General features: G+C 42.9%; 11 protein-coding genes across 11 annotated transcripts; 7 read left to right on the forward strand and 4 right to left on the reverse strand.

Moving 5' to 3' along the window:
• Positions 1 to 161: 161 nt before the first annotated feature.
• On the forward strand, positions 162 to 2316 carry EAE98_001624 (uncharacterized protein; the record flags this gene model as incomplete). The annotated part of the gene is made up of 3 exons (XM_038949243.1): positions 162 to 432; positions 557 to 1166; positions 1224 to 2316. 3 exons carry the CDS (start codon positions 162 to 164, stop codon positions 2314 to 2316), a joined length of 1974 nt encoding a protein of 657 aa, XP_038814228.1.
• Positions 2317 to 4254: 1938 nt separating this feature from the next.
• On the reverse strand, positions 4255 to 7063 carry EAE98_001625 (uncharacterized protein; the record flags this gene model as incomplete). The annotated part of the gene is made up of 3 exons (XM_038949244.1): positions 4255 to 4624; positions 4690 to 6911; positions 6962 to 7063. 3 exons carry the CDS (start codon positions 7061 to 7063, stop codon positions 4255 to 4257), a joined length of 2694 nt encoding a protein of 897 aa, XP_038814229.1.
• A 1103-nt stretch (positions 7064 to 8166) lies between these two features.
• Positions 8167 to 8607, reverse strand: EAE98_001626 (uncharacterized protein; the record flags this gene model as incomplete). The annotated part of the gene is made up of 2 exons (XM_038949245.1): positions 8167 to 8523; positions 8572 to 8607. The coding sequence occupies 2 exons, from the start codon at positions 8605 to 8607 to the stop codon at positions 8167 to 8169; spliced, it is 393 nt and encodes a 130-aa protein (XP_038814230.1).
• Positions 8608 to 8746: 139 nt separating this feature from the next.
• On the reverse strand, positions 8747 to 10174 carry EAE98_001627 (uncharacterized protein; the record flags this gene model as incomplete). Its single annotated transcript, XM_038949246.1, has 1 exon — positions 8747 to 10174. The coding sequence occupies one exon, from the start codon at positions 10172 to 10174 to the stop codon at positions 8747 to 8749; it is 1428 nt and encodes a 475-aa protein (XP_038814231.1).
• Positions 10175 to 10765: 591 nt separating this feature from the next.
• EAE98_001628 (uncharacterized protein) lies at positions 10766 to 12291 on the forward strand (the record flags this gene model as incomplete). Its single annotated transcript, XM_038949247.1, has 5 exons — positions 10766 to 11008; positions 11067 to 11348; positions 11402 to 11452; positions 11549 to 12072; positions 12126 to 12291. 5 exons carry the CDS (start codon positions 10766 to 10768, stop codon positions 12289 to 12291), a joined length of 1266 nt encoding a protein of 421 aa, XP_038814232.1.
• A 1693-nt stretch (positions 12292 to 13984) lies between these two features.
• Positions 13985 to 15337, forward strand: EAE98_001629 (uncharacterized protein; the record flags this gene model as incomplete). The annotated part of the gene is made up of 4 exons (XM_038949248.1): positions 13985 to 14008; positions 14059 to 14504; positions 14562 to 14936; positions 15199 to 15337. 4 exons carry the CDS (start codon positions 13985 to 13987, stop codon positions 15335 to 15337), a joined length of 984 nt encoding a protein of 327 aa, XP_038814233.1.
• A 587-nt stretch (positions 15338 to 15924) lies between these two features.
• EAE98_001630 (uncharacterized protein) lies at positions 15925 to 16551 on the forward strand (the record flags this gene model as incomplete). Its single annotated transcript, XM_038949249.1, has 1 exon — positions 15925 to 16551. The coding sequence occupies one exon, from the start codon at positions 15925 to 15927 to the stop codon at positions 16549 to 16551; it is 627 nt and encodes a 208-aa protein (XP_038814234.1).
• A 416-nt stretch (positions 16552 to 16967) lies between these two features.
• On the forward strand, positions 16968 to 18255 carry EAE98_001631 (uncharacterized protein; the record flags this gene model as incomplete). The annotated part of the gene is made up of 6 exons (XM_038949250.1): positions 16968 to 17068; positions 17122 to 17362; positions 17408 to 17730; positions 17779 to 17905; positions 17952 to 18108; positions 18191 to 18255. The coding sequence occupies 6 exons, from the start codon at positions 16968 to 16970 to the stop codon at positions 18253 to 18255; spliced, it is 1014 nt and encodes a 337-aa protein (XP_038814235.1).
• A 759-nt stretch (positions 18256 to 19014) lies between these two features.
• Positions 19015 to 22434, forward strand: EAE98_001632 (uncharacterized protein; the record flags this gene model as incomplete). The annotated part of the gene is made up of 8 exons (XM_038949251.1): positions 19015 to 19839; positions 19892 to 20048; positions 20096 to 20172; positions 20223 to 20802; positions 20866 to 21101; positions 21155 to 21342; positions 21445 to 21974; positions 22037 to 22434. 8 exons carry the CDS (start codon positions 19015 to 19017, stop codon positions 22432 to 22434), a joined length of 2991 nt encoding a protein of 996 aa, XP_038814236.1.
• A 479-nt stretch (positions 22435 to 22913) lies between these two features.
• Positions 22914 to 23585, reverse strand: EAE98_001633 (uncharacterized protein; the record flags this gene model as incomplete). The annotated part of the gene is made up of 1 exon (XM_038949252.1): positions 22914 to 23585. One exon carries the CDS (start codon positions 23583 to 23585, stop codon positions 22914 to 22916), a length of 672 nt encoding a protein of 223 aa, XP_038814237.1.
• An 898-nt stretch (positions 23586 to 24483) lies between these two features.
• Positions 24484 to 26074, forward strand: EAE98_001634 (uncharacterized protein). Its single transcript, XM_038949253.1, has 2 exons — positions 24484 to 24718; positions 24953 to 26074. Exons 1-2 carry the CDS (start codon positions 24596 to 24598, stop codon positions 25295 to 25297), a joined length of 468 nt encoding a protein of 155 aa, XP_038814238.1. The 5' UTR covers positions 24484 to 24595; the 3' UTR covers positions 25298 to 26074.
• The last annotated feature ends 17 nt before the right edge of the window (positions 26075 to 26091 follow it).

A 26091-nucleotide genomic window follows, 5' to 3' on the forward strand; every position in this document is an offset into this window, starting at 1 on the left:
GATGCTTGGCGTTGGATATCAAACATTAAATCATATATATTTGAATATATGCAAGCAGCTTTGTAACACAAGAAAATCTTTCTCTGATTGATTCAACCTCCTCATACTGTTGACCATTCACTACCCCAACATTAATTTGGAGCCGCATAATTTTAAGAACCATGGCTACAAAAGTAAATCCAAGCTTGGATTTCAACCAAGATGCACGCAATGCTGTTTTGCAAAGAACAATGGGTCTCAAACTTTTTGATCTTTTTGCGGGCCTTGTCGTCGCGACAACTAGTCAACAAACTTCAGATACTGCGTATTTGAATTCATACAACTCATGTGGTAATAAACTGCCGCAAAGTTCTGACGTTGTTGTTGTCGGCGGAGGAATCCATGCTTTGATTTATGCAATTCACGCAAGGAGTTTGGAGCTCCAAAATGGAAGTAAGTTTAATCCACTTTTTTATCTCCATGCGCAGTATTACGCCAATATGGCAAAGGGTCCAAAGAACGGGCATCATCTATCGACCAACATTAGTTTTCATACACTTGCTAACTTAAATCACAGAGGGAAACCTCACATCCCTGACCATCCTAGAAAAGTCAGCCAGCCCAACTTACAAGATCGGCGAGTCAACATTAACAGTGTTTGGACTATGGCTCAAAACTGTCGGGATCCAAACTCCGATGCTTTCAAGACTTTTTGGACCAAAAGATGGCTTGGCATTTTTCTACTTTTCCTCCGAAGGTGATCCAGAAGATTACACACAATTTGTGGCAAATGGACCTGCTGCAGATTTTGTACCAACACTCCAAGTCGAGAGAAAAATCAGTGAACTGATGCTCACACTCTATGCGCAACGCCTTGGAATAACAGTTCTTCATGGAAGAGAGGTCGTTATTGATAAGAAGTCCACGGTAACAGACGAAAATGATGGAATGTCTCTTCAAGTACGAGACTCCGAGACAATGGTGGAAGAATCTGTGGACGCGAAGCTGGTAGTTGATGCTACAGGACGATTCCACCGCTTTATCTCGAAAGAGGCACGTATTGAACGTGTAGAAGGGTTTAATACGAATGCGTACTGGGCGTACTTTGAACAACTAGGAGATGAGTCTGATATACCATTGAGACATTACGAAAGTGTCAACACAAATCATATATGTCTGCCTGAAGGGTATGTTCCAGTTTTGGAGATTTGGTTGAACAACAAAAGCTAATACAATCTTTTTAGATGGGCTTGGGTCATTAGACTTCCTTCATGGGAGGGTAGCTCTATCCCTAACCTTACAGCCATGATCAATCATCTGTTGGATCTTAATGCGGCCAAAGCACCAGCAGACTCCTATCCTTCAGTACCTGAATTAGTTGCGAGATTCCAGGTCAAATTTCGGTGGGTTGTTAGCATTGGATTTGCACTTCGTTCCGATGTTGTTTACCCAGAGAATCTTTCCAGCTTTGGAAGCAGCGAAGCGGAACAGAAGTTCAATTGGATTGTTTCTCGATACCAGAAAGTTACCCAACTAATGGAAAAGCACAAACTTATCGAGGATCTCTACGGCCCTGGAACCACCTGGTTCGTGCGCAAGAATTTGGCATTCCGTGCCCCACGAGTTACTGGAAACAATTGGCTGGCTATTGGTGATGCAACTGGTTTTACCAATCCACTATACTCCCCCGGCATCAACGCGAACATGAGCACCAGTATTTATGCCGCTGAAATGACAAAGAACTATCTCTCAGGGAAGGATTCATCCGTCAAGAAGAATCTATTCCAAAAGTACGAAGACTTTTGCAAAGACCGTGTTCCCAACAACCAACGCATGAACGTCTTCAACTACATGTGTATGCGATCCCCACAGATCGGACCAATAGGACCTATCTGGCAATACTTATGCGGAACCGGAAACGAGAAATTTCAAAATGCCAAGAATTTGAATCTGCAAAATGTGCATGACTTTCTCACAACGTGGGATTGGGGTTCCAACCAAGAGGAATATATTACGTTCAGCAAACTGGCCATTGAGATACTGGATGGACCTCCGCATGCCAAGCTTTCCCAGGAAACTATTGATGAGGTCAAGAAACTTTCTTCTGAGCATTTGGAAAGAGCGATGGCCAGTGGCAAATACAAGGGAAGATGGGCGGGATTGTTGCGCTGGTACGATGATGATCTCAACTTTGTAGCGGACAAGATTGACAGAGATGTATTGGCTAGAAGATGTGTCACATGTGGGGAGTGGAAAATGTTGAGACCGGATTGTAGAAAATGTGTATATTGTGGTTGGGAACATACCGTTGAGGAAAGTACGAAGGTTCTGTACTGACGAGGGAAATACCCAAGCTGATTCGATGGGATGAATGTAAATAGAGGCAAATCAGAGGAAGATTTGAGGTTTGGTAGTATTGGGACTCCTAGCGAGCTCAATCTCATGTAACCATCCCATCATTCAAAGCAATAAATTAATGAACAACATGTTTGATTCCAACAATGGCGTTATGATAATGAGACATGCCCTATCATGATATTAGCCTGAACTGTGCGAATGAAATGAAAATGAACGGTCTGAATGATGTTTATATGAACAAGAATTCGTCTAAATTTGTGTTATATGTTTAGATATTTCTGAAGACAATGTAGAGTACAAACGGAGAGTAGTATGTCGGTAGATTGTCGTTGATCGCGCCACATGTTTCTGAAGCCTGAGCATTCCCGAGGCAAATCAGAATGGATCCTGGTTATGTTCTAAATTTAGCTCAGTCACCTATTGACAGCGGGAAACTTTAACTAATCCAGTGGGGTACTACGTATATTGCATAATCCGGAGATGGCAGATAAATTCTATGGGGTTTCGATTGAGACTTCAAATTCAAGGATACATTCATACCGTTTGTCTAAACTATATTTCAGAACTGGTTTCTATCACATTTGGGCCTGTGCTGTGCCGAGAACGGCAGATATTATAACAACTGCCGATTCGACCATCAGCGCCCAAGAAAAAAACGATTTTAATCCATTCTGAACAGGGAGTAGGTAGTACGAGCTCTCATTCCACTCGGATACGAATGAACATACCCTGTTACACGATAGAAACCGGCTCCTGACTCCAACTCAAAAGCACAAGCCTATGGCGGGTAATATGCATCACGTATCCGGACTAGACCTTAGAAGCCACAACGATACCAAGAACAATATGTATCAAAATGTTCCTTTTGAGATCTTAGAACATGCCCTAATCATTTCAACACCACCAAAACTCCCAAGTTATGTTTCTGTTAGTTTCCTCAAAAGGCTAGTCGGGGAAGGCTAACTATGCCACGACAAAGTTCGTCGCTGGCATACCATTCGAACATGCCCGAACGCAGCTCTAGATAAAATCATAGCAGTAAAAAAATCGTTGCATTGGCTTCACAGTTGATAAACCTATCGATCGAGTCGAAATTCGTTTCGCGGGGATGTTCATTCGTTTTCCCCGCTTCGCTCTCCCCGACTGAGCGATATTATCCTGTGAGCATTACTAGCCGGTCCATCCCAACCCATAGAAAAAAATTCCCAAACCATGCATCCAAGAGTGCAGTGTGATAGTCCCACCGTTCTGGAAAAGAATCAGCTTAGTATCCGTCTATGTGTATTTGATAGTCGGACCGGAATTTCCGTCCACACATTTCGTGTTATTGGTATATCGAACAGTGGTAAATATCTAGATGATGCGAGTAGACGATTAAGAAAACCATAGTCAATTTAATATATAAACTGTAGGGATAGATGCTTTTCCAAAACATTCTGGGTTTTCCCAGCCCTGGGCCGATGTATCAAGATGAGATACGATAGTTGATGAGATTGTTAGCTTTGACAACCATATCCTGAATTGATTGTGAAAGCGCGCGTCTATGTCTTGGAATTGGGTAGTGATTTCTGCTCAATGTATCACTGATGGATGTGCATTTATATTGTGAAACCATGCGGGGGATTTGTCTGATTTCTGGGCGTGATTCGAACTCGAGTCATCGGAGACTTTACCATTGATCTAGATCCTAGCGAGAAACTACAGTAGACTGAGCCATGCACTGGACACGATATGTATAAAATTTTACATGGTATTAGGACCCTGCGCATTGAAAACCGTACAAAAATCATGTTTCAAGACTGGAATAAGAGACAGATCTGTAACATACGGTAGGTATTATAACCGAACTAAACCACAGACAGGAAAATGTCATCTATTCAAATTATCTACTCTATTATTCCATGACCGCTCTCATAACTAAGGAGACACATCACAACTCTGACCCGCCCCAACCATCGAAATATTATCCAGCAGAAGATTCACTGCAATAATAACTTGACTGCCACACTGCCAAGTCATTTTCAACTGTGCCGATTGAGTTATCGGAACTACTGCCACCGAGCGTTGTGAATAGCTAGTTCTATAACTCGCTATATTCAAGTACGTAATCGTTGCTGTATCGACAACTACTCCTCCCACGGAAGCAGAAACTACACAAGAAGCTGTTGGCACGACGATGACTCCCATCACTGACATGTAATAACTAAGAGTGTAGGATTGGCCGGGGACGAGGGAATCAATTTGCTGGGATATGGTGGCTGTAGTCGAGCTTTGACCATAAAGGGTGCTATTGGAGATTAGTTTCGCTTTCGATAATTGGATAGAGAGTCAAGAAAGAGGAAGGGAACTTACACAAACTTATCGCCAGAATATGAAGTGAATGCATTATTAACCTTAGATTGTACATAGGCTAAACTACCAAGAACCCATGGCGTCTGATAAGATCCCGATGTTGCGGTTTCAAAATCACCATTGACAACTACTTGGGTAGGTGATGGAGTGCAAGCTGGAATTGTAGTCGAGACAACGACCAATGATGTTGCGGGAACTGTTATTGTTACAGTCTCGGCGATCACGGCTGGTTGGATTGAGAGACAGCTGCAAGCTGATGATTGTTGAGCTAAATCATATGTAGATGTGAATGGATATGGGTCACTCCTTGTCGTTCTCTTGAAAACGGTGATAGTTGCGGGGCTGACGGTGGTGGTAGTTGTGACTAAAGTGGTCTTTGTGACGAAAACGTACTGTTCATCTGCGTAAGTTGGCTGGATGGAGAGTAGACTGCTGCAATAAGAGGTTACTGGTGTACCAGCTGCTGCAAATACCAGGGCAGCCGCGTCTGTGCTACAAAATGCAGTTACAGAAGGAAGTACAAGACTTGATGTTGTAGATGGAGCGCTTGTAATAGGAATCTCAGTAGTTTCTGGTGATTCTGAAGTACTGCTATTGATCTCTAGACTGGAAGCGCTGGTCGGGAGAATTTCCGTGGTTGTGGAATTCGCCGGGGCTGAATATCCGGTTCCCGAAGGAACATTCGAGCTTGTCGAGCTTGTGGAGTTTGCAATTACATAAGCTGTCGAAGATGCTGAGTATCCAGTTCCTGAAGGAACTTGCAATCGAGTAGAGTCTGTCACTTGGTGAGCAGTTGAAGATGCAGTTCCTAGAGGAAGGTCTGATGTTGTGGAGTTACTCATTGGGTACCTAACCGATGATGAGTATGCAGTTCCGGATATGGAAGAAGGGCTCGAGCTTCCAGTTCCAGTAGGTCGATATAAAGATGTGGAATTTCCGAATGGATAGCTTTGTGTAGAGTGGGAAGCCTTTGTACACTTTGTGCGGGAGTGGCGCGATCTTGTTTTTGTTGACTGAACTGCGATTGAGCTGCTGGAAACCGATGCTGAAACAGATACGGATGAGGGAACAATTGAATTGTCGGAGGCTGAAGTCAAAATTACACTCTCAGTGGATGAAGCCGCCGAAGGGAACATGGTGAGCGATGAAGTGCCCTGGGTTGAAGATGCTGACTGGGTGACAGGGCAAACAGTTGTATGATCAACCACGGTATTAGTCACAGTAACGGCCTTCCCGCTAGTAATATACGTGCTGGTTGAGAGAGAATAGACTGTTGAAGTCGTATATTGAACTGTTGGTTCTGGAGTTGGGGAAGACTTTTCTGTGATAGGACAAACAGTCGTATAATCAACGACGGTATCTGTTACTGTGAAAGTCTCTTCGCTGGAAGTGTATGTTCTAGTAGAGAGAGAATATACAGTTGATGTTGTATATTCAACCGTCGATTTGGGAGTTGGACTTGGGGACAATATTTTTGTGATAGAATAGACGGTTGAATAATCTACTAAAGTTTTTGTGATTGTCTGCCCAAGGGTCGTGTATGTCGAAATCTTATAAATTGTTGATGTTTCATATGCAGTTGTGCTTTCACTAGCCAACTCTCCCAGTGCTTGAGAAGTTGAAGTAATTTTGGCGGTGACAGGACAAACTGTTGTGTAGTCTACGATTGTTTTCGTAATAACTTCACCACTTGGGTTTGTGTAACTAGACAAGGTGTACACTATTGATGTGGTGTATCCAACTGGTGCCGTTGATTTGGGACTTGGGCTTTGTGTAATCTCATGGGTGACAGGGTAAGTTGTGGTAGAATCGACCACAGACTGGGTGTTTGTTACCAATAGTCCACTTAACTGAGTAGTATAAGTGGAGAGAGAGTATATGATCGAGGTGGTGAATTGATTTCCCGACCCCGGAATGGCTGGTGGAGATGTAGGGACTACGGACACTATTGCGGAGGGAATAGTTCGAACAGACGTCTCGAGAGAAGGAAATGTTTTGGTAGAGACTGAAAGCTCAATAGAGCCTACAACATTTGACGACTGCGTGGTGGGCTTTGCTGTAGGCTGAGCCTGAATTAAACAAGAACATGCAGATGAGATACGAGATGCTGGAGCTGCAGCTGGGATATAATCGGGAATACTGATGCTGTCATTCTCTAAATATTTGCCACAGAACTGAGGTCCTGAGGTAGTCTGATTGATTAATGGTTGAAGACAATCGTCCTGTTTCACAATCAGCTACATTATATCAATATCAATATCCCCTAACATACCAATACACAATATTTTACTTGAGCTGGAGCACAAAAAGGAATGTTTTCCGATACCACAGAACGTGCCAAAAGAATGACTGAGAAACAAAAAAACGACTTCATTTTAACGATTGTCAAAGAGTGTAGACACAACGCGAGAAACGAGAAGAAAATACTATATGTGCAGCATGCCAACTATATATCACGTCTAATCATACAACCTCACTGTTCAAACTATTGAACGTTTTCTGGCGCCATTATACTAAACGAATCCAGCCGAGCCAAGAAGCATCTTCGTGAAGGCTTTTCTCACGATGTTGTAGGACTGGACCCTTATGGACCCGGGGTACCCGATGGAATGGATAGATCTGATTTCCACCACGTTATTGGAGAATATGGGATGACTCTAATCTGGTACCTGCATTGACACATTAAATCAGCACAAAATCATAAAATCGGCTCGCATCTGATGTGCTTACAAGCATCATTGTCACCAAAGTAGTTAATGAGCTCTAACCTACAACCAATTTGGCTTAAAGTTTTCTTGTCACCCCTGAATATTGGGCCCACCTTTGTATTTGGGCACTCAGCTGGCCCGCAATGTGCCATTCACTAGACAGCATGTAGATATGGCACGCGAAATCTCCATGGACTTTAAGATTTTGGGGTTCTTTCTCCCACTTATAGAAATGGCCCGTCCTGAATCAAATTACAAAAGTTGAAGGGTACCGCTATGTCCTGCCACCATCGCGAAGTTCAATTGCAGACAGTAACGAAAGTGATGGAGTGGTCCGTGCATGCCCACAATGAAGGGGTTCACACCGTACTGACCTTTCTGAAATTGATGTATTCCCAGATTGTCTAGATTGATACCTATCCGTACATCTTTCGATCTAATGCTAGAGAATATTATCAGCTATAAAGTCTGAAAGTTCTTCCCAGAGTCTCCTAGTAAAATTGAAGTAAAATGATCGTATAAGTTGTAAGCAGTAAAGAGCATGACAGTCAAACGAACACCTCAAAGTACTCTTGAAGAACACTTGGGGTACTCATAATCTAGAAGCCAAACATCAACATCAATCAATCCCAAATAGCAAAAGAAAGACAACCTAAATGCCTCAAGCACTGATCAAATACTGGTTTGTTCTCACTTGGAGCAAATAGATCAGCAGGATCGCACCCAGGATCGGAGATATACTCATTTTATGAAGATCATAAATTCCTCTTCATCGGTCGTTGTCTTTCAATTCGATGTCGATATTTCTCGATGAGAAGGGTTTTGATATGTGTGATATTGGCTGGAAAAAGCCAGGCATATCTCTTAAGTCGCCTTGCGGCTTTGAAACCGCGGTCGTTGTAAGCTTCAATAATGTTATAATCAAAAATCGAAGGTTTAAATTTAGAAACTGCGGCAGGATGTGGTTATCATTTCTGTAAACGCCAAGTTGGTTCCCACGCTTGAATGTTCGAGAACGATAAAACCAAATGTTCGAGAAGCAATAAACGAATCTTCTTGCAAACACCTCGTGACCTTCAGTGTTTGATAGATAGTTTTGTTGCACATCTATCGTGTTTGGAATTATCTAGAATAATTTCAAAGAACGGATTAGAATGTTGCAAGTCTTCTTTACCCCACGCGAAAACCTCGTCGTGTATATGAAACACATGTTTTGTATTCAAATCGATATATTATCATGACGACAATTAAATGAACTCTTTAATCTCCAATCTCTGATATTATACATTACTCTTGTTGGAGTCTAAGGTCTATAAATACATTTTCAGATCCTCTTCCGAGTCCGTAACCTAATACTGATCTTTCGGGACCTCTTTCTTATTTTTACAAACGCCATCAAAATCACCATATATACCCATTCCCCTTTCTACAATCTCGACAAATTGATGGAACTCACAAGAAGCGCCAGGCCCGCCTTGGCATTCGGGAATTGGCCTTGGGGCCGTATTGGCAATGATCCTCACAAATTCCTGCACATCGTCTTCGTCATCCGCATCGCCTTTCAATCCTTTACATGTGAGTTTTTCAATTCCAACATGACCTAAGAATGGGATGAGTTCAGACATTTTCCATGATCGAGACCAATTTATACGATCGGTTGGGAATTCTTCGGCGAATGCATTGGAGGAATTGAAGAGGCCAAGGGCGGTGGCTATGAAAGGAGGAACTTCGCGATGGGTAAAAGATAAGAAAAATCGTTGGCCGTCGTCATCGGGGATCCCATCACCGGAAGATTCGGAATGTTGAGGCGCATGAAATTTGGAGAATAGATGCGCCGTGGTATTCAGCCAAGGGAATCCCAAATAAGGTGAAAGAGGATTTCCATGGCCCACCATGCGCGAATATTTCATATCCCACGCATATTCGTAAGCCATCCATTCATCGTCTGTGAATACGTCGCAGATCTTTGAAATTTTGCCCGTGATAGCAGATTCATACCCGCACATCTGTTGCAACCCCATTATATCATAATTCCCAAGTTGGACTGGTGAATACTGCTGAAGTCTTGCGATGATCGACGGTGCATATTTTGCGAGGAAAGTTTGTAATTCTTCGTCTCCAGGTTTTTTGGTAAATGCATCGCATGCTTTATGTGGGACTTGGGAATGAAAAGACGATCGATTTGTTCCAATCTCGACGATTTCGACTTTCTGTGGAAAGACACTACCGAATGCCTTGGCCGTATCTTGTGTTCTTGACTTCTTGTCCGCATAGATTCGTTTCGTTGTGGGTACTAGTTCGGGATATCTGGATAACAAATGTTTGCTAACCTTTTTCGAGTCTTTGATTCCTTGAGGAGTGATTTGTTCCATTTGATTCTTTGGATCATCGATGGGGGTTTGCCATTTCTCAAAGAATGCGAGCGGGCCAGTCCATCCCTTCCGTTTCTTTCCTGATTTGGTGGTATATGTACTATCTAATTTTTTCAAAAATGGTTCGATGTAGGTTTCGTAATCATCATCATTAGCATAAATTGCGGCATGTCTGACAAGATAAGATGCAGCTGTGACTTCGCAGAGACGAGGTGCTTTGTGGTTAAGACCCGGGCCAACTGCATCGAAATATGGACTTATACCGGGAAGATGAAGGAGAGGATCGAACTTGTAATCCTGGGTATGAGAGTTTGCGGAATAATCTTGTGAAATACGAAGTGGGATTTGCGATGAAGAGACTGCCGGAATGGCCATTAAGGCCAAAGCCCATCCGTATTGAAGCATATCAGCGGGCAATTGATTGGAATATGTATCAAAATATTGATAAATTCAATCTATTTTGCTTTCAAAAAATGACAGAAAATCGGCGAACAAACATTTTTATAAATGTTGGGAATTTGTACATGACATCATTGATTGGCTCGGCCCCTTACCGCTTTCCAAGTTCCTGGTGCGGGAGCACTAGCGGCTCGGCATCGGTAGAGCTAATTCGGTTAGCTCGGTTATATACTTTTAGTCCCACCACATTTGTGAAGAAGTTTTGTATCTAACAAAAAGACATTCAAAATGCTTGGTAACAGAATGATACCTCCAAATACTGCATTGATCATGAAATAACCTTTGGCTTATTGTCACCGCCACAAAGGATGATTGGACCACATCCATTGAGGGAATGTTGGAAGTTTTCTTGCTTCACTCCACATAGGCAGAAAAAGGAGACCCCTTTCCCTATCAATATTGTTTATGAGAGTTCATGTTTACTTTGTTTTTGAGTGTATCAATATAATCATCCATCCATAAGAATTTGTATCCAATCTCTACACAATTGTAGACACCAATTGTTGCGCACTCACTCAAGCTCCGGCGATCGACATAATGGTCTCTCCATCACAGATCACAGTGCTTGCAACGACTATCTCGAGTTGCACTGCTATTGTCAATGAATACTTCTTGAAAAACAAGCTTCCGATGCCATCCTTTGATATCTCTGGCCCTTCTCGCATAATCATTCCATCTCATGAAAAAGAGGTTGCTGCGGCATATGCGGAGGTTTTGAAGGCAACCATGGAGCTTCATCATCTCATGTTAGGACCTACAGCAGCTTTGATGGGCACATCGGTTCGTAAGATTGAGAATTCTATGGAAATTGTCAACTAAGCTAAACGTGATTGTTTAGGCAATGGATAGTATGAGCCTGCAATTCATATATGCATATGATATGGTCAATACTTTCCCAATAAACGGCGAAGCGACCTATGAACAGATCTCTGAAAAGTGCGGCTTGAACTTGGTTGATACTCGCAGAATCTTGGGATATGCGATGACGAATCACATCTTCAAAGAGGTTCGGCCGGGAGTAGTAGCCCATACAGCAGCGTCCAAACTTCTAGCATCGGACCCTTTGTTAACGGATTATGTTGGAATTGTCACCGAGGAACGATTCCAGGCTGCTGCACATGTAATTTATTTTCTGGGTGACGCTGCATATCTCCGACACTAATCGAATTATAGACGGTCGAGGCGGTGCAAAAATTTGGGTATGCAAAAGAGCCCAACCAAACTGTGAGGACACCAACTCTTTCATTTTTGATATAGACTATCAGAAATTTGAAGATACTTTCTGTGGTATGCAATATGCTCACATAGTTGGTATTTTAGGGATACAGCATTGGTCATCGAACCGACAAAGGTCTTTACGAAGAATTGAGTGCTCATCCCTCTCGAGGGAAGCGTTTTGCCAACGCGATGTGCGCATTCACTTCCAGGAATGACCTTTCGTTGTTATGTGAATGCTATGACTGGAAGAGTCTTGAGTCCGCAACCATAGTTGATGTTGGCGGAGGGTATGGACCTATCAGCATTAGCCTGGCAAAAAAGTTTCCCGACTTGAATTTCATTGTACAGGACTTCGCAGGGGCAATCGCAGAAGGGCCTACATACGTACCAGCTGAGATCTCAGATCGAATAAACTTCATGACGTATGACATGTTGACTCCACAGACTGTTCGGAATATAGATGTGATATTCTTCCGTGCTATATTCCATAACTGGACGGATCATTATTGTATCAAAATCTTAAGAAATCAAATACCGGCGCTGAAAAAGGGATCGAGGTTACTTATCGTGGAGCCACTGTTGGTGGAGTCGGGAGAGCTTCCATGGCATGAAGAGAGAAGACTTCGGTGAGTTTAGTTCTCCATTCCCCAGATGATGTTACTGATGAAGAGTGATAAAGAACGATGAATTTGAATATGCTTTCATATTTTGGCTCTCGGGAGAAATCTATGGAAGATTGGAGAGAGATTTTTCGGCGGGCAGATGAGCGGTTCGAGATTAAGAATGCTGTGAAGTTAGGAGATTCCCTTACTTCCATCCTGGAAGTCATGTGGACAGGGAAATAACTCTCACTGTGATTAATTTTAGTATTTACAGTTGAAACTTTGATTGATGAGCAATGCTGTGAGATCTTACATCATCTTGAATCGTAAAAAGCCATTTTTGGGTGTGCAGGTGGCTTATGATTTGTGGCTCAAGTCGGAGAATCCATCCTCTGTGAGAAAACCCCTTGTGCAGCCCCCACGGTACCAATGACGGGATACTCAAGCCTGACTACCCACCCCGTCTTTTCCAATCACTTTTCTTGATAACCATGATAATCTATGTGATATAGCTGCGGATTTCACCTCTTTTATCTTGCGATATCAATACAAGGAACATGAAGATAGACCTCTGCATATTCCATCACAGTCCACGAAAGTTTGCCCATGCTGACAGGTCATTGCGAGAGAGGGAGAGAAGGGGATTATAATGAAGGCTCTCTTATTCTCGTGACCTGTTCTACTGGAGAATTTCCGATATCCAGCTCCAACCCCTTCAAAACAAAATTCGAGGGGAGAGCTCAAAACACTGCAATACAACAGCGCTATATGCATTGAACTCTTTCTAGCAACAAATAGACAAGGCTGTTGATCTGACAAGTCTCCGATCAGAAGTAGCATTTGCAACCGCCATGAGTCACAATCTCAGCTCTCTGTCCTACATACTTTTTAGAAGAACCGCGAAGCCCGAGATGGAAGCTTGCAGTATTGCAGCGGGTATCCCTTTCAGTGTGCTGTCATCAGGAGTCCGTGTATTAGATGCCATTGACTCCTCGATGAGATACCACGATTGCGGTGAAGTCCGTTGACAATGAAGTGACGCGTCCTCGGCGTCTAATACAAGGCCCAACACTCGGAATACTGCATCTGAAGCAACTTCTGCAACCCTGCGCTCTTTCCTTTATAGAATCTCAATTGCAACTCACAATGTTCTGTTTCAGGCTTCTGCCATATCTCTAGAATCGAAAAATGATTGGATGCTGGTCGTCGAAGGGATTGATGGTCCTAATTATATGTCAAATGCCTAGTGGTTTGCTGATTATGAACATTCAGCATCTCCTTGATCCATGTTTAACACTTCAGCGCGGGAACTGAACCCAATCTGGCTCTAAATTTCTTCATTTCCGCGCCGTTATGCACATCGGATCACATCCTGAGGTACAGCAATCAGCCTCAAGCATACAACCTCGCCTTAGTTTTCTTTCAGACACTGGTCCAATGAGAAAGATATCTGCAAATATCTAGTTCCAGATGTAACGTTGATGGCAAAAGTCAAGAATTCATTCGAATTTGGACACGAGTTTTGAGTTAAAATGCAGGCAAGCGAAATAATCTCACAATCATTTATGTCAAAATTTCTCAATTGATCTTAGTGAGTCTATCTGATCCATGCCATCAATGGTAGTAGCATACCTCTGAGAAAATTGTTCCTGCCACTTGACAAAAATGGGATGAACCGCCAAGATGGCGAAGTATCGACTCGTCGCTCAAATACTGTTCACATCCTTACTCTTCGTGCCAACTCTTTTATTTCTCGTATCCTCAACCTTTCTCCTCATAATCAGAATCATAGCCTACCAGGAAACGGTCAACTGCGGGTGCATGATGCCTCTAGATTTGTCGGACCACCCCGATGACGAGTATGAATGCCCTCTATCTCGTAAAAAGATCTGTTCCATCGCTGATGAAGCCCATCTTCACCGCATTCAGACCAAAAATGAACTACCAAGCAATTGCTCCAGTTCGTGTATGGATTGTTGTTTTCGAGTTACGAACGAAACGTTCTCAAAGGAGAGTAACACGGCATTGGTGAAGAACGGAGATACATGCGACAAGCCTACACCTTTACTCTCATCAACTTGGAGATTATTAGCTGTGGGTTGGACGTTGTGTACGTGGGTTTTGGCAACCGTGGCTGGCTGTTTGCCGAAGAACAACAATTTTGGCGCCTGCCGTCTGAAAGATGTCAAAGCATCACAGAATTGTGATACCATTGGTTATATCCTAAACTCTTTAATCACAGGCTTGAACATCCTAGCTGCTTTACTCTTGATGGGTTCTGATTATATTCGGCAACGTCTTCTCACCCCCACCAGAATGGACATTGATATAGCACACTCGAAGAATAAGTGGTTCATCATAGGCAACCAAGATTTCAGCAACTTCAGAATTGTACCTATTGTTGCGAGAATACTGTGGCTCTCTTTGCTGTTAACCTCCCTTCCTATTCAACTACTGTAGGTCTTCCAATTTTTTAGGCACTGCGTTGAGACGATCCTAATGCATATTTCTAGTCTCAATGGTTTATTTTTTGTTTCCGATACTTCCTCCGATGCTTTCGAGGTTGTAGTATCCCCAGAGTGGAATACCAAGCCAGCATATTTCGACGTTTCGAGTGTTTCAATCTACCAACAAATCGTAGATAAAAATGCCTCTTCAGTCGCTTGGGCCACTCTTGCACCACTCCAAAAAGCTCTGGAAGATCTCCAAGTACAAAGAGTCAATCGCTCCATGGTTCTGGAGTCATATGCGCTGGCAGGGCATGATACAACGCAAAAGGTGTCGATGTTCCTTTCGCCACCTGTAGGCCCCGGGAATTGGGCTAACTTGTCCATTGCCGACTGCCTCCTTAAAACACCATTCCTCACACCCTGCAAGTCCGTCTTATTGTTCGTCAAAGAGAGTATCATCCTAACCCGCAACTCACCCATTACTCTACTACCTTTCCCTCTCGCTCTCATCCCTCCCCCTCTCCTCCTCCCCCTCACCCCGGAAACGCACTACAATGTATCTTCCATTTCAAGACGGAACCGAGATTCAACGTTGGAGACGCTATGGCTTCTTATCTCGAACATCCCGAAAACTCTATCAACTTCGTACTGTGCAATCAAGCATGGGCAAAATCATGGCCCATTAGAATTTACTTCTTAGGCGATATTCGAAAGCCAACTTTGTCGAAAGAATACTGCAAAAGATCGTTCGAACTCCTGATAGCTATTTTGGATTGGGCGCACATGATGAAAACACGGAAACGAATCAGAAGACTAACGATTCGTTATATACACGCTAACGACGAGAATTAAGTGATATCACAAGCTTGGATACCAAATGGTAAAGGTTCCGGGTGGTCTAGAAGGCTTCACTATTATAGCTGGACACTCGCAATAGTTACTGCTGCAACGACAATGCCACGGTCCCACAATGGCGCGAACACTTTTCAACTCCTAATTCATCGGAGGACACTATTTGGATAGTCGAGGTAGATATCACACATATTTGTGGAGTCTGTCATCACCACTGACACAATCAATAGGTACTACTTTATTCCAATATTCTTCAAGTGGTCTTTTGGCTCCAGGACTCCATTTATCTTCTGTATCGCAACATGTCCGAGTCCCGTGCCTCTCTACTCTCTTACACATCCTCCTCATCAGCACTAAGCATGACCTCTCCCCGGCAAGAGATACCTCTCAATCTTCTACTCCATTCCTCACTTTCACGAAGCGCGAATTTATCCTCATCCAAATCCGTTCCATTATCCTGCATTCTGGGCTTCTCTTATTATATCTATGGGCGCTACAAGCGTCATTCCCTTGAATCGTAACGAGCCTTCAATACCAGCCGTGTACGTCTCTTCCATTGTCAATTCTCCAGGCAATGGGATCGGTTCTTTTACAATCGAAATCGCTATTCCTCTGGTTCTCAATGCAAGCTTGTGGTGTTACGCAGCTTTTTTCAAAAGCTGGTTTGAGTGGAACACGGAGGTTGCATCCTTTCTTGAGGGGGGACACCACGACAATATCTATTAGCGGATCATATCATCCTCCATCTGATGAAGGAGATATTTCGGGAAAGGAGATCACTTGGGGTTGTATTAGAGATCAAGATGGTAATCTCCAATATCCTACAATGACAAGCAAACCAGTAGATGGAGTAGAATGGACGCGAGGGATTCTGAACGATCTTACGTTCCCCCAACCTACCGATCACAACGGATTTGATGTTGGAGAAATGGCAGTCTTATTTTTGGACGCCGATTGCCATATTCCGATGGAGCGAATCATTCAAAAGGCTATCAATCATGTGCTAAGTGTCAGATTACCTTGTAGAGTCTTATCTCGAGAGTCGGGTTCAGATGATGACTTGGAGCGGTATAGACTCGTGACTTTGACGGGGACTTTGAAACATAAGTACAGCAATGAAAACTTAAGAACGTGGGACGAATATATGGATGGAGAGAAGTGCGGGATGAAGTTTGGTAATGAGGAAAGCTGGGAAACTTGAAGGATGAGGCGGTCAAAGAGTATTTTGCGAGAGAAAGCTTGTTGTATTGATATTTGATGGGCTTCTCAAGAGATTTTGGGATCCGATGGTGTTTTATTTATTATACATTAGATAGAGATGTGATAATAGGTAGATACCCAGTCAGTGTTGTCGAAAAATAGTCAGATAGATGATCTATTTGTTCACGTGGAAAATACGGTGGCCGATTCTGTAATTCTCAGCCTCAGCGCGTGTTTGTTTCGGCCACCGTAATATGCGTACCTGGATCTCCAAAGTCCCTACCACACCTTACCTCGGAACATGTATGGATCAAGGGATACTCACTTCGGGTCGTTTCTATCCTCTCAGACATAATAAACTTTAGAATTCACTCGTTTGAAATTGCTGTTCTATATATCAATAAAAGTTCGAACAAGATGCCTCAACAAATTTCATACCGTCCCGTTTCAGACTCTCCCGACGCTACCTATCATCTGATATTCTTCATCACAGGCAACCCAGGATTGATAGGTTACTAGTATTATTAGTGTTTCTCGATATGTATATATACCTTCATTGACACTTCCGTAGCTCGACCTTTCTTTCGCTCCTCAACGATCTCCTGTCTTCCTCGCCCACCAAGAATTCGGATACCTACCATATATTTGGCCAATCGTTGGCTGGTTTCGAGACGGACGATGTCCCCTCTTATTCTCCCAATCAAAATCCATACTCATTGGAACAACAAATAGATCTTGTTCATGATTGCCTAGTAGAGCAGATAAATGGTTCACCCACACAATACAAAAACGTGATCTTGATAGGGCATTCAGTGAGTTTCCCAGACTTCCATGAAAAGTTTGTTCTAAATTTCTAGGTTGGATCCTATATCCTTCTAGAAACTCTTTCCAAGCTTATTGCACCGGCTGCAGTTTCTTCAATATCTGCAGTTTTGTCAGGCATTCTTCTGTTCCCAACAGTTACTCACATTTCTCACTCCCCTTCCGGTGCAAAGCTTACGCCTCTGATGTCAATTCCGAACTTTCCTGTCTTGGCGTCTTCTACGGCTAAAATGCTTCTTTATTGTGCTCCGAATGTTGTTTTGGATTTTCTCGTGAAGAAGGTCACGGGAATGCCAGAGGAGGCAGCGAAAGTCACCACGAGCTTTTTGAGAAGTAAAAATGGTATTTGGCAAGCACTGTATGTTCATTCGCCTCTGGGTCATGACAACACTGATGAAGTCTTCAGACATCTTGCACGTGACGAAATGAACACCATCACGGATGACAAATGGGATTCGGAGATCTGGGGTGTTGAGCATTCCGAGTCGTCTCAATCTTCTCCACCTAAGCTCATTTTTTATTTTGGGGAAAATGTATGCTTTAGTCTGATACTCGTGAATCTATGCTGAGAGAAAACAGGATCACTGGGTAGCATCTCATACTCGCGATGCACTCATTGCTGCACGAGGTTCTCCTGTGCCATCAGCCTCTTCCACCTCCTCATTTTCAATCAAGGAAACTAACAAGCCTATCATGATTATTGACAAAGAGGGGATCGATCATGGATTCTGCATCAGTGAGTACTTGGTCTCGGTCTAGAACTAATTTATGAGGGGGTGAACGGCTGGGGAACATTCGCTAATTGGATATAAACGTAGATCACAGCGAAACAATGGCAGCCAAAGTGAAAGACTGGATAGATAAGATAATTCAAGATGCATGATGAAACAGATTGTAGCCTAAATACCTAAATACGAACAACTGTTCAAGATCGACAATGGTTGCAATCCTGCAGATTGCCCATGATACAAAATCGTTGGGCCAGTGTAATTGCTCATATCGGGGTATACTTTCAGCCTTTCCTTCTTGGCGCATGTTGTACATATTAATGGTAGTTGAATTCGTGGGGGATTAATTCGCTTCACTATTTTATTTCCGGTTCTTCAACTTCGGAGACTAGTGTCAAATGACTTTGGAGGACAAGTTGTCCAGGTCAAGTTTCAGCTTCATCGCAAACTCTACCGCTTTGGATTCAATTTTTTTTATCTACATGCACAATGCACAAATGAGGTCAGTCATCACAAGGATGATGCGGAAAGGCCAACTCGTTCAGTGGTAAGAAAAAGCAGGGATTATTATACAATGTAACCTTGCTACCTCAAGCTGTATATCCTTTTTGGCTCGCATGCATGTAGTTGCCACAAATCCTTAGAGCTCTCGCCTCATTTGTTAATCGAGGAATTTTCTACTCCCCAGTGCTTTATGATTTGATCGATTGAAAATCCAACATGTTGCTGGGATTCTCTTTTGGCGCTGATCGCGCAAATACTTCACAAATTGGGGGATTTTCGGGGGTGGGGCTGAGGAGCAAGTACACTCTTGATGCGGCTCAATGAGCTACAGGCTTTAAACTTGCCGACCTCTCCCATAACTTGTCGAATACTTCTGAAATCCTCCACAGAAGAAATACCGCATCGTTCCCATGGCTCACACAATCTCAGCAAATCAAGACGGCGCTGATGGCACTTCTGCTATTAAAAAAGACTTTTATGATGATTCAACTCCGCAGGATCTCCTTGATAAAGGCGATTACGTTTCTTTATACCTGCGTTGCCGATATGACAGACGTGGTGATATCGAAACCGGACAACTAGGCGATTTTGAAGCGGGTCTTCCTGATGATTTCAGGAAGGGACTACCAAAAAAATATGAGCTTAAGATCAAGCAAGAACTAGATCGAATTGCGGAATTACGAGCAGTATTTGTCGGGAAACAGAGAAATGTTACTGACATTGAAAAGTTGAAAGAGCTCAAGGTAGCCTGGAAGATAAATGCTATCACCTCTTATGAGGCGAACTCGAAGGATAATGCACTTTGGATAACGAAACTGAAGAATGATCAAGCAAAATTGAAGCGGGAATTCGGAGCTTTCAGAAACGCACCAACGAAGGCTGCACAGGTCAGAAAAGACCTTTTGGAAAAGGGCCAAGAGATACTTGGAGCGCAAAACAAAGATAGGATCTTGAAAGAGGTAGAAAAGTGGAGTCCTCCTGGTGATTCGATTCCCGAAGTAAAAAAAGATGTTCTGGATAACTCTGGTTATGGGTTCAGCGTCTCGAAAATTACCTTAAAGAAGGGGCAATCAGAAAACTCGGCCAAGATCACATCTTTTGACCAGTATCAGATGGAAAGGTATTCCGTTTCGGATGTACTCGAGCCTAACGGCGACGAAGATCCATGGGCAAAGGAAAATACTGAAAGCATTCGTTACTTTCATTTCCCTGCTAATAATATGAAATGGATCGAAGTAAGTTTTCAGATCTCGGATGCCTTGACATCAAGCTAATGTGAAGCTGAAGAAAGCAATACAAAGACATTACAAAGAAAGCAAAGACCATCGACCACAGACATCAAAAGTTCTTTCTAGGGAACTGTGGGTAGGGCAGCAGCATGGCGCTTTAAATGATCCCCTTCATTCTCGGCACATGCGCTCGCATTGCAAATTTATTCCTCAAGGCAAGTCACCTCTTCATGATAAATGTTATTTTTGTTGACAGAAATAGATACAGAGATGGATGCCATTCTTGCCGAATATCACTATGCTCCTCGGAAGAGCAGCAATAATAATATGGTCCTTTTTGTAAGATCAACTTCAAATGTATTCGGTTTGGCAGCTGACAAACTTTCTAGATGCCTTACCTTCACTGGGAGATGGATCGAAAAAGAGCTCACATGACCAAAATTGCGAAAGAACTCACATCTGAGTATCAAGCAAAACAGCCTCGTCACCACATACTTAACAAAAACAAACTTGCAGGGATTGTCGAAAGTACTAGGAAGAAATATGCCTTCTTAGAACAGCCCGAGGTCAAGGAGCATACGAGTTTAGATGGCCCTGCCCCTTCTAGTGAATCGAAGCGGATAACTGGGTTCAGCCGTTTCTTTCGAACCAGTTCTAAGAGTGGTTCAAATCAAAACGTTCCGGGAAAGGTCACAAATCCCTGTGGTTGTTACTTGATGCAAGCTGCGAAAGTCTACGAGGCAATGGATCTTGAACCGGATATCAAATTATTACGCAGCCATTTGCATGAAACACCGCCTTTGCATCCACGCCGTACGCTTGATCAGTCCTACTACTTCAAGCTTGAAAATACAGATTCTCGGGACAAGGATCAGGTTGTTTCTCGTGGTACAAATGAGCGGAGGAAAATTAATGGGAGTACCCGCGTAGTGATGGTCGATCAGCTATGGATGTATATTCTTGACGAATGTGGGTTGCCTTTTGGAGACAGCACTTTTTTTTTACAGGATCACATTACTGACACGTACATAGATACCATCATTACTAGTTTTCCAAGAAGGCTGGGTCGTAATAAGCCTGACTCCTCTGGTGTGCATAAATGTATCAGAGACCGACTGGAAAAGATCCGTCCAGGCCAGATCAATTCAGTCTATGATCTAGCTCTTTTGATCCTAAATGAGTGTTCGACAGTATTTTTCGATCGCACAAAGCCTACTGATAAACGCCCCGAGGTTTTGGATATATTTTCCAATGCTATTGGTTATGTTGTTAGTGTAGACGCATTGACATATCATATGCAATATCAGCTGATAAATAATAGTCCGAAATGAAAACGAACGCATTCGAGTTATTCTGGGGTCATGTTGAGCAACTGAGTGGCCACAAACTAAAAATCAGCCCAGAAAAGGCACGACTCTATCACAATATTAATCCAGAAGGGGTTTTGCTACGAGAAGCCCATGATATCATCGAAGAATTGAAAATGATTTCGCGTATCAATTTGCAACAGTGAGTGGTCCCCCCACTGGTACTCTTCATTTTGATGAAACATTTTTCTTCTCCTTCCATTATTTTCCCTTTGTTTCACCTGCTGGGCTTACCATTATTTAGATTACAAGTTACGCAAGTCTTCTCAAAAGCCCTACAGACAATGAATGGACAGGTGGAGCCAATGCAAGAAATAGCTGGCCTCTTGAGTCTTATGTTAAAAGAACTGCAAAAGAAGAATCCCACGGATTCAAATGGCATAACCAGCGACTCGCCGGCTAAGGATACTCCCAAAAATTTCAACAAAGTCATTCTAAAACATACCATTAATCGATCCTTGGATCTGGTTGAAACTATATCTAATCATCAGAGCGAATTGCAACAGCTCGAGGATAGTGCCCGTGAAATTTCCGAACAATTAAGAGACCTACTCACACTAAAACAACAACAAGCTAGTATCATAGAAGCCACCGCTTCACTAGACCTCGCGGATGAAAGTGTGCATCAAGGTCGATCTATCATGATATTCACCATTATCACCATTATTTTCCTTCCGTTATCTTTCATGAGCAGTATATTCGGTATGAATGCGGTGGAGTTTACTGGATCGTCAAACTCCGTCATGGGCATTGGAGAGCAGTTCGAGTTCATGTGTTCGTTGGCCCATTCTTACCCCCAATCTTATCTTATACCAATGCTGATAGTTATGTTATAGTTCCGATATCAATTGCGCTGACTTTGTTCTTCCTTTGCTTGGCACTCAAAGCACCGAGGCCAATACTTACGATATTTCCCTTCTTCTTATTCTTTCCTATTGTTTTCTTTAAGGCGGCATGGTATGGATATAGAAAAAAGCCGGAAAAATGGCAGCAACTCTCCCGTTACTTGCTTGTCGGCTCAGCCAAGGAAAAGCTGGGAGAGAGGTACAGGGAGATGGTGACAAATGTGTATCGGCGGTGTTCTGCGTCAAACGCCAAAGACACGATTGAATCACAACCCAAAAATTCAGATAACAAGGAGCAAGTAACCCCAAATGATGAATCGCGGGTGTTCTACCTTTGCGGAGACAGGTTCAAGAATTCCGCTCCGGCAATTGGAGAAAATAATGTCTGATATCTGGGTTATGTATATGTACTACTGTAAGGCACTTTGAGAGTGTAATGATCAAGATGTGGCTCGTCTTATCATGTATGCTATTTTGCTGGAATCTGATTAAAGCGGAGATGATTTTGTCGGATGAATGATTGAGTTATTGAATTTGATTTTCGGAAGTTGAGCTTGAGTGATTAGGAACTCGGAGCCTGGCTGTTGACCTTGGGTGCTTATCCACAATTTTCAACTTCTCTGTCAAACCTCATCAACAATTAAAGTGGATTTATAGTATAAACATTTAACTTCAAAGCATGTTTCTGGCAATTACGTACCACCCTGAAAAATACTTGAACAGTACAGAATCGCTAGGATTGCCGCCAGAAGTTATTTGTTGGACTATCACCTTCCAATTTGGCTCTTTGAAGATACATGATTATCCAGGCATTGAGCAGTCCTGTCATTGCGATTGTGCTTCCAGTCCTCATATTTTTTTAGTCTAATCAATTTTCATCCAATCCCTCCAGACAAGCCTCCTGATCGACAACAAGTTTTCTTCGAATCACCAACGTCTTCAAAATTGGCTCATCCTCGTATTTGTACCCCGAATCACCACGTACATTCTCACACTGCCTTCCACACGCACTTTCGTTACCCTTGTGGACATCAATTTCCCGTGGACATATATAAACTTCTTCTGTATCCCAACGCGGATGATACGCCACATTTTCATCTGTCCATTGAGTTTCGGACCAGAAATCGTCCAACTCCTCTATAGAAGAGTGAACACGTACTGCATGAAGATATCTCTTGTTCTTTAACCAATTCTCTAATCGTGTAATCTGGAAATATCTCGCTTCTCCCAGAAGTGCGAGATATAGAACGTGGTCGTGGCCTTTTTCTGTATCGTAGAAAATAGGAATGACGCTTCGTCGAAGGTACCGCAGGATATGTTCGAAGAGGTCGGGATCTGCATCGATGAAATAAGAGCCATCTGCTTGCTTGTTACTATCCCAGCGCCCTGACATTAGTGCCGCGAAGAAAGGGCTTTCCCCTGTCATTGTATTCTTTGTGGTGATGAATCGCCGTTCTCCCACTTGAAGGGTGATAGGGCCGCCCGCTGATGGAGTTATACGGTGCTTCGTGCGTGAATTGGAATTTATAGTAGCTGACATTTTGGCTGAATCTGACTTTTGCCTTTCGAATCAATTTTCTGAGATGTGATCTTCTAACATTAGTGTAAGTTTTCGAAAAGGAAAATGTTACTACTTGCTTATTAATTCCAGATACCATAGTCCTCAAAAGACGTGAATCGCTATGTATTTAAGGTCTTCGGAATCTAGCTACTAGGATGGGTACTAATAATCAATCATAACCTGACTGAGATGAATTCTTTATGGTTAAGGGTTTCGGAGTTGATGTATCACTCTCTACCAAAGAACGAAAGGTTTCCATGGGGTCGGGTATCATGCAAGTAACCGTTATTTGACAAGGGAACCAACTGACTGCATAACCAAGGAGCTGATACATTTTCATCGAGTTCCATCACTAATAACAAGAGTTTGAGGCTTGGACAACAAATCAATGTCCTGGCTGCTTCTTGCTTTGTATGGATGATTTCATTATCCTTTATAAGAGCTAGATAGATCTCTAAGGAGATAGAAACCATCAATTCTTCCTTCCCAACCCAACAGAATTCGTTGGAAAAGCCTGTGTCGCTCATTGCAAAATCGAATGTGATCGAATAGAACTGTTTGTATGACTAGTGCTAGAAGCCACTCTGTTTGCTGTGCGTTTGCTCCGAGATAGTAGGCACCGGCCCTTGTAATCCCGCTTGGTCAAAATGCCGTCACCATAGCATTTATAGATGTACAACAGCGCGGCTTTGCACTGTAACTTCTCTAGGTACTACCACGATAATATGTATCAACTTGATAATATCATGAGAAATTATGAGTTTGATACCGACTCAGGGATCACTGGTGGATGTCTTGAAGCTTTGACAATTCCATCCATTAGGAGGCCGTCATGATTACGTCATCATCCATTCCAATGTTCAGCTTGTACAGCACTCCAGCTACACGCTGAGCTTCCAACGACACTCAACATTTGATTCCTTTGGTTCTATCAAAATTAAACTCAAACTCTACAATCAACGATCAATTTTACACGTTAAACTACGAAAATGGTTGTCGCCGGTACAATTTCACGCGTTCAAAGGATGGTTGATCGCGTTGTAACCCCTGAACAGAGATCCCAGTTCTATGGGAATGTCTCCGAGTTCTTTCAGGAACAACCTCTTATTGCTGTATGTATATTTCTGTTTCTGTTACATCTGAGGGATTTGAACAATCGGCTGGTTCAATCTATGGCGAATTCTCCATGGATTCTGCAGCTGAATCCACTCTTTTCCCACTCTTCATTTGCCAATATACATACAATTAACTCTTATCTCAACCTCCATCGATACCCATGCCAATCAAATCCCACTTTCATATCATATCTCCCATCTCCCCACAACCTCACTAACCGCACTCGATAGACATTCCTCCTCGCAACCCTGAGCATCTCTCTCGTGCCTCTCTTCCTCTTTACAACATTCACCATCTCGGTCCTCGCGTTTTCCTTCATATCTGCTATCCTCTTCTCTTTCATCTGGATCGGAATTGCTTTGCTCTTACTTGTGCCAACTCTCTTCGTTACTTGCGGATTGGGGATTCTGGTGTGGGTATGGGCTGTTAGTTCATGGGTTGTGGCAAGATGGCTTTATGGATTTGTGTCTGCGAGCAATGGGGCGGGAGAATTGAGATTCCCGAACGGGAAGAGAATGGTGGTTAAGAAGGAGGAGGGAGAGGTGCCAAGAGCGGAAATTAGAAATGGAATCTGACTACGCGATGCTATGAAAGTAGAGCATGAAGATGGAGCGCGGGGTGAGGAGCAAGGATGGTAAATAGGTAATCAGGCGGGCTCGGAGTGGTGGAGTACATTGGCTGTAAGACTAGGAATTCGGGATCATGGTAATGGATAGATGGATGGGGCGAACGGGTACATAGAAATGGAATATTTGGGGACTTTTCAAAAAGAGAACGGAACACGGATAAGTTCCTTTTAGCCAATTCTCCTGGCATTATTTCATTTGCACTGTCATGAGTTATTGATTGGAGTTCTCCTTTATCATCTTCTTTATCCTGCAACAGCTGCTTACTTCTACCCTGAGGATCGAAAGCAAGATCTACATGTCGGTGCAACGAACGATGTGTTTATGACTTCGCCGAGAAAGGATATTCGCTGCTCCCTCGCATCAGTCTCCCCAGCGTCATCAACTGGATCTATTCTACCTCGTGTTGCTTTCTCACAAGGAAAGTAGGAGCGCAAGTCAGTCCACATTTGTGTAAAAAGAAAATGTTCATGGAATAGATTGTGTAAATGGAAAAAGATATGGGTTGAAGCTCGAAATGAAGTTTCGTCTTTAGCTAGATCCCATTTCAATCGGATGATATACCAAAATAGCACACTCCAATTCACTAGATAATGGCCGTCGCGTTATTGCTCATTTTAAATATCTAAGTGACCAAACAAACGCGTAAATAGTTTCGAGCTTGTTTACCTACCCCGCCATAATATGATTTTAAACTTCACACTCCTTTGAAGTTTAAAAAATTGGCGCGCACATCACTTGGA

This window comes from Botrytis deweyae (genome assembly GCF_014898535.1).
Source record: "Botrytis deweyae strain B1 chromosome Unknown BDEW_003, whole genome shotgun sequence".
NCBI classification, from domain to species: Eukaryota; Fungi; Ascomycota; class Leotiomycetes; order Helotiales; family Sclerotiniaceae; genus Botrytis; species Botrytis deweyae.

Bases quoted from the DNA above. Each gene is read 5' to 3' on its own strand.
- EAE98_001634 (XM_038949253.1), top strand. From the start codon at position 24,596: ATGGTTGTCGCCGGTACAATTTCACGCGTTCAAAGGATGGTTGATCGC. The intron at 24,719-24,952 runs GTATGTATATTT...CGCACTCGATAG, and splicing joins AGGAACAACCTCTTATTGCT to ACATTCCTCCTCGCAACCCT.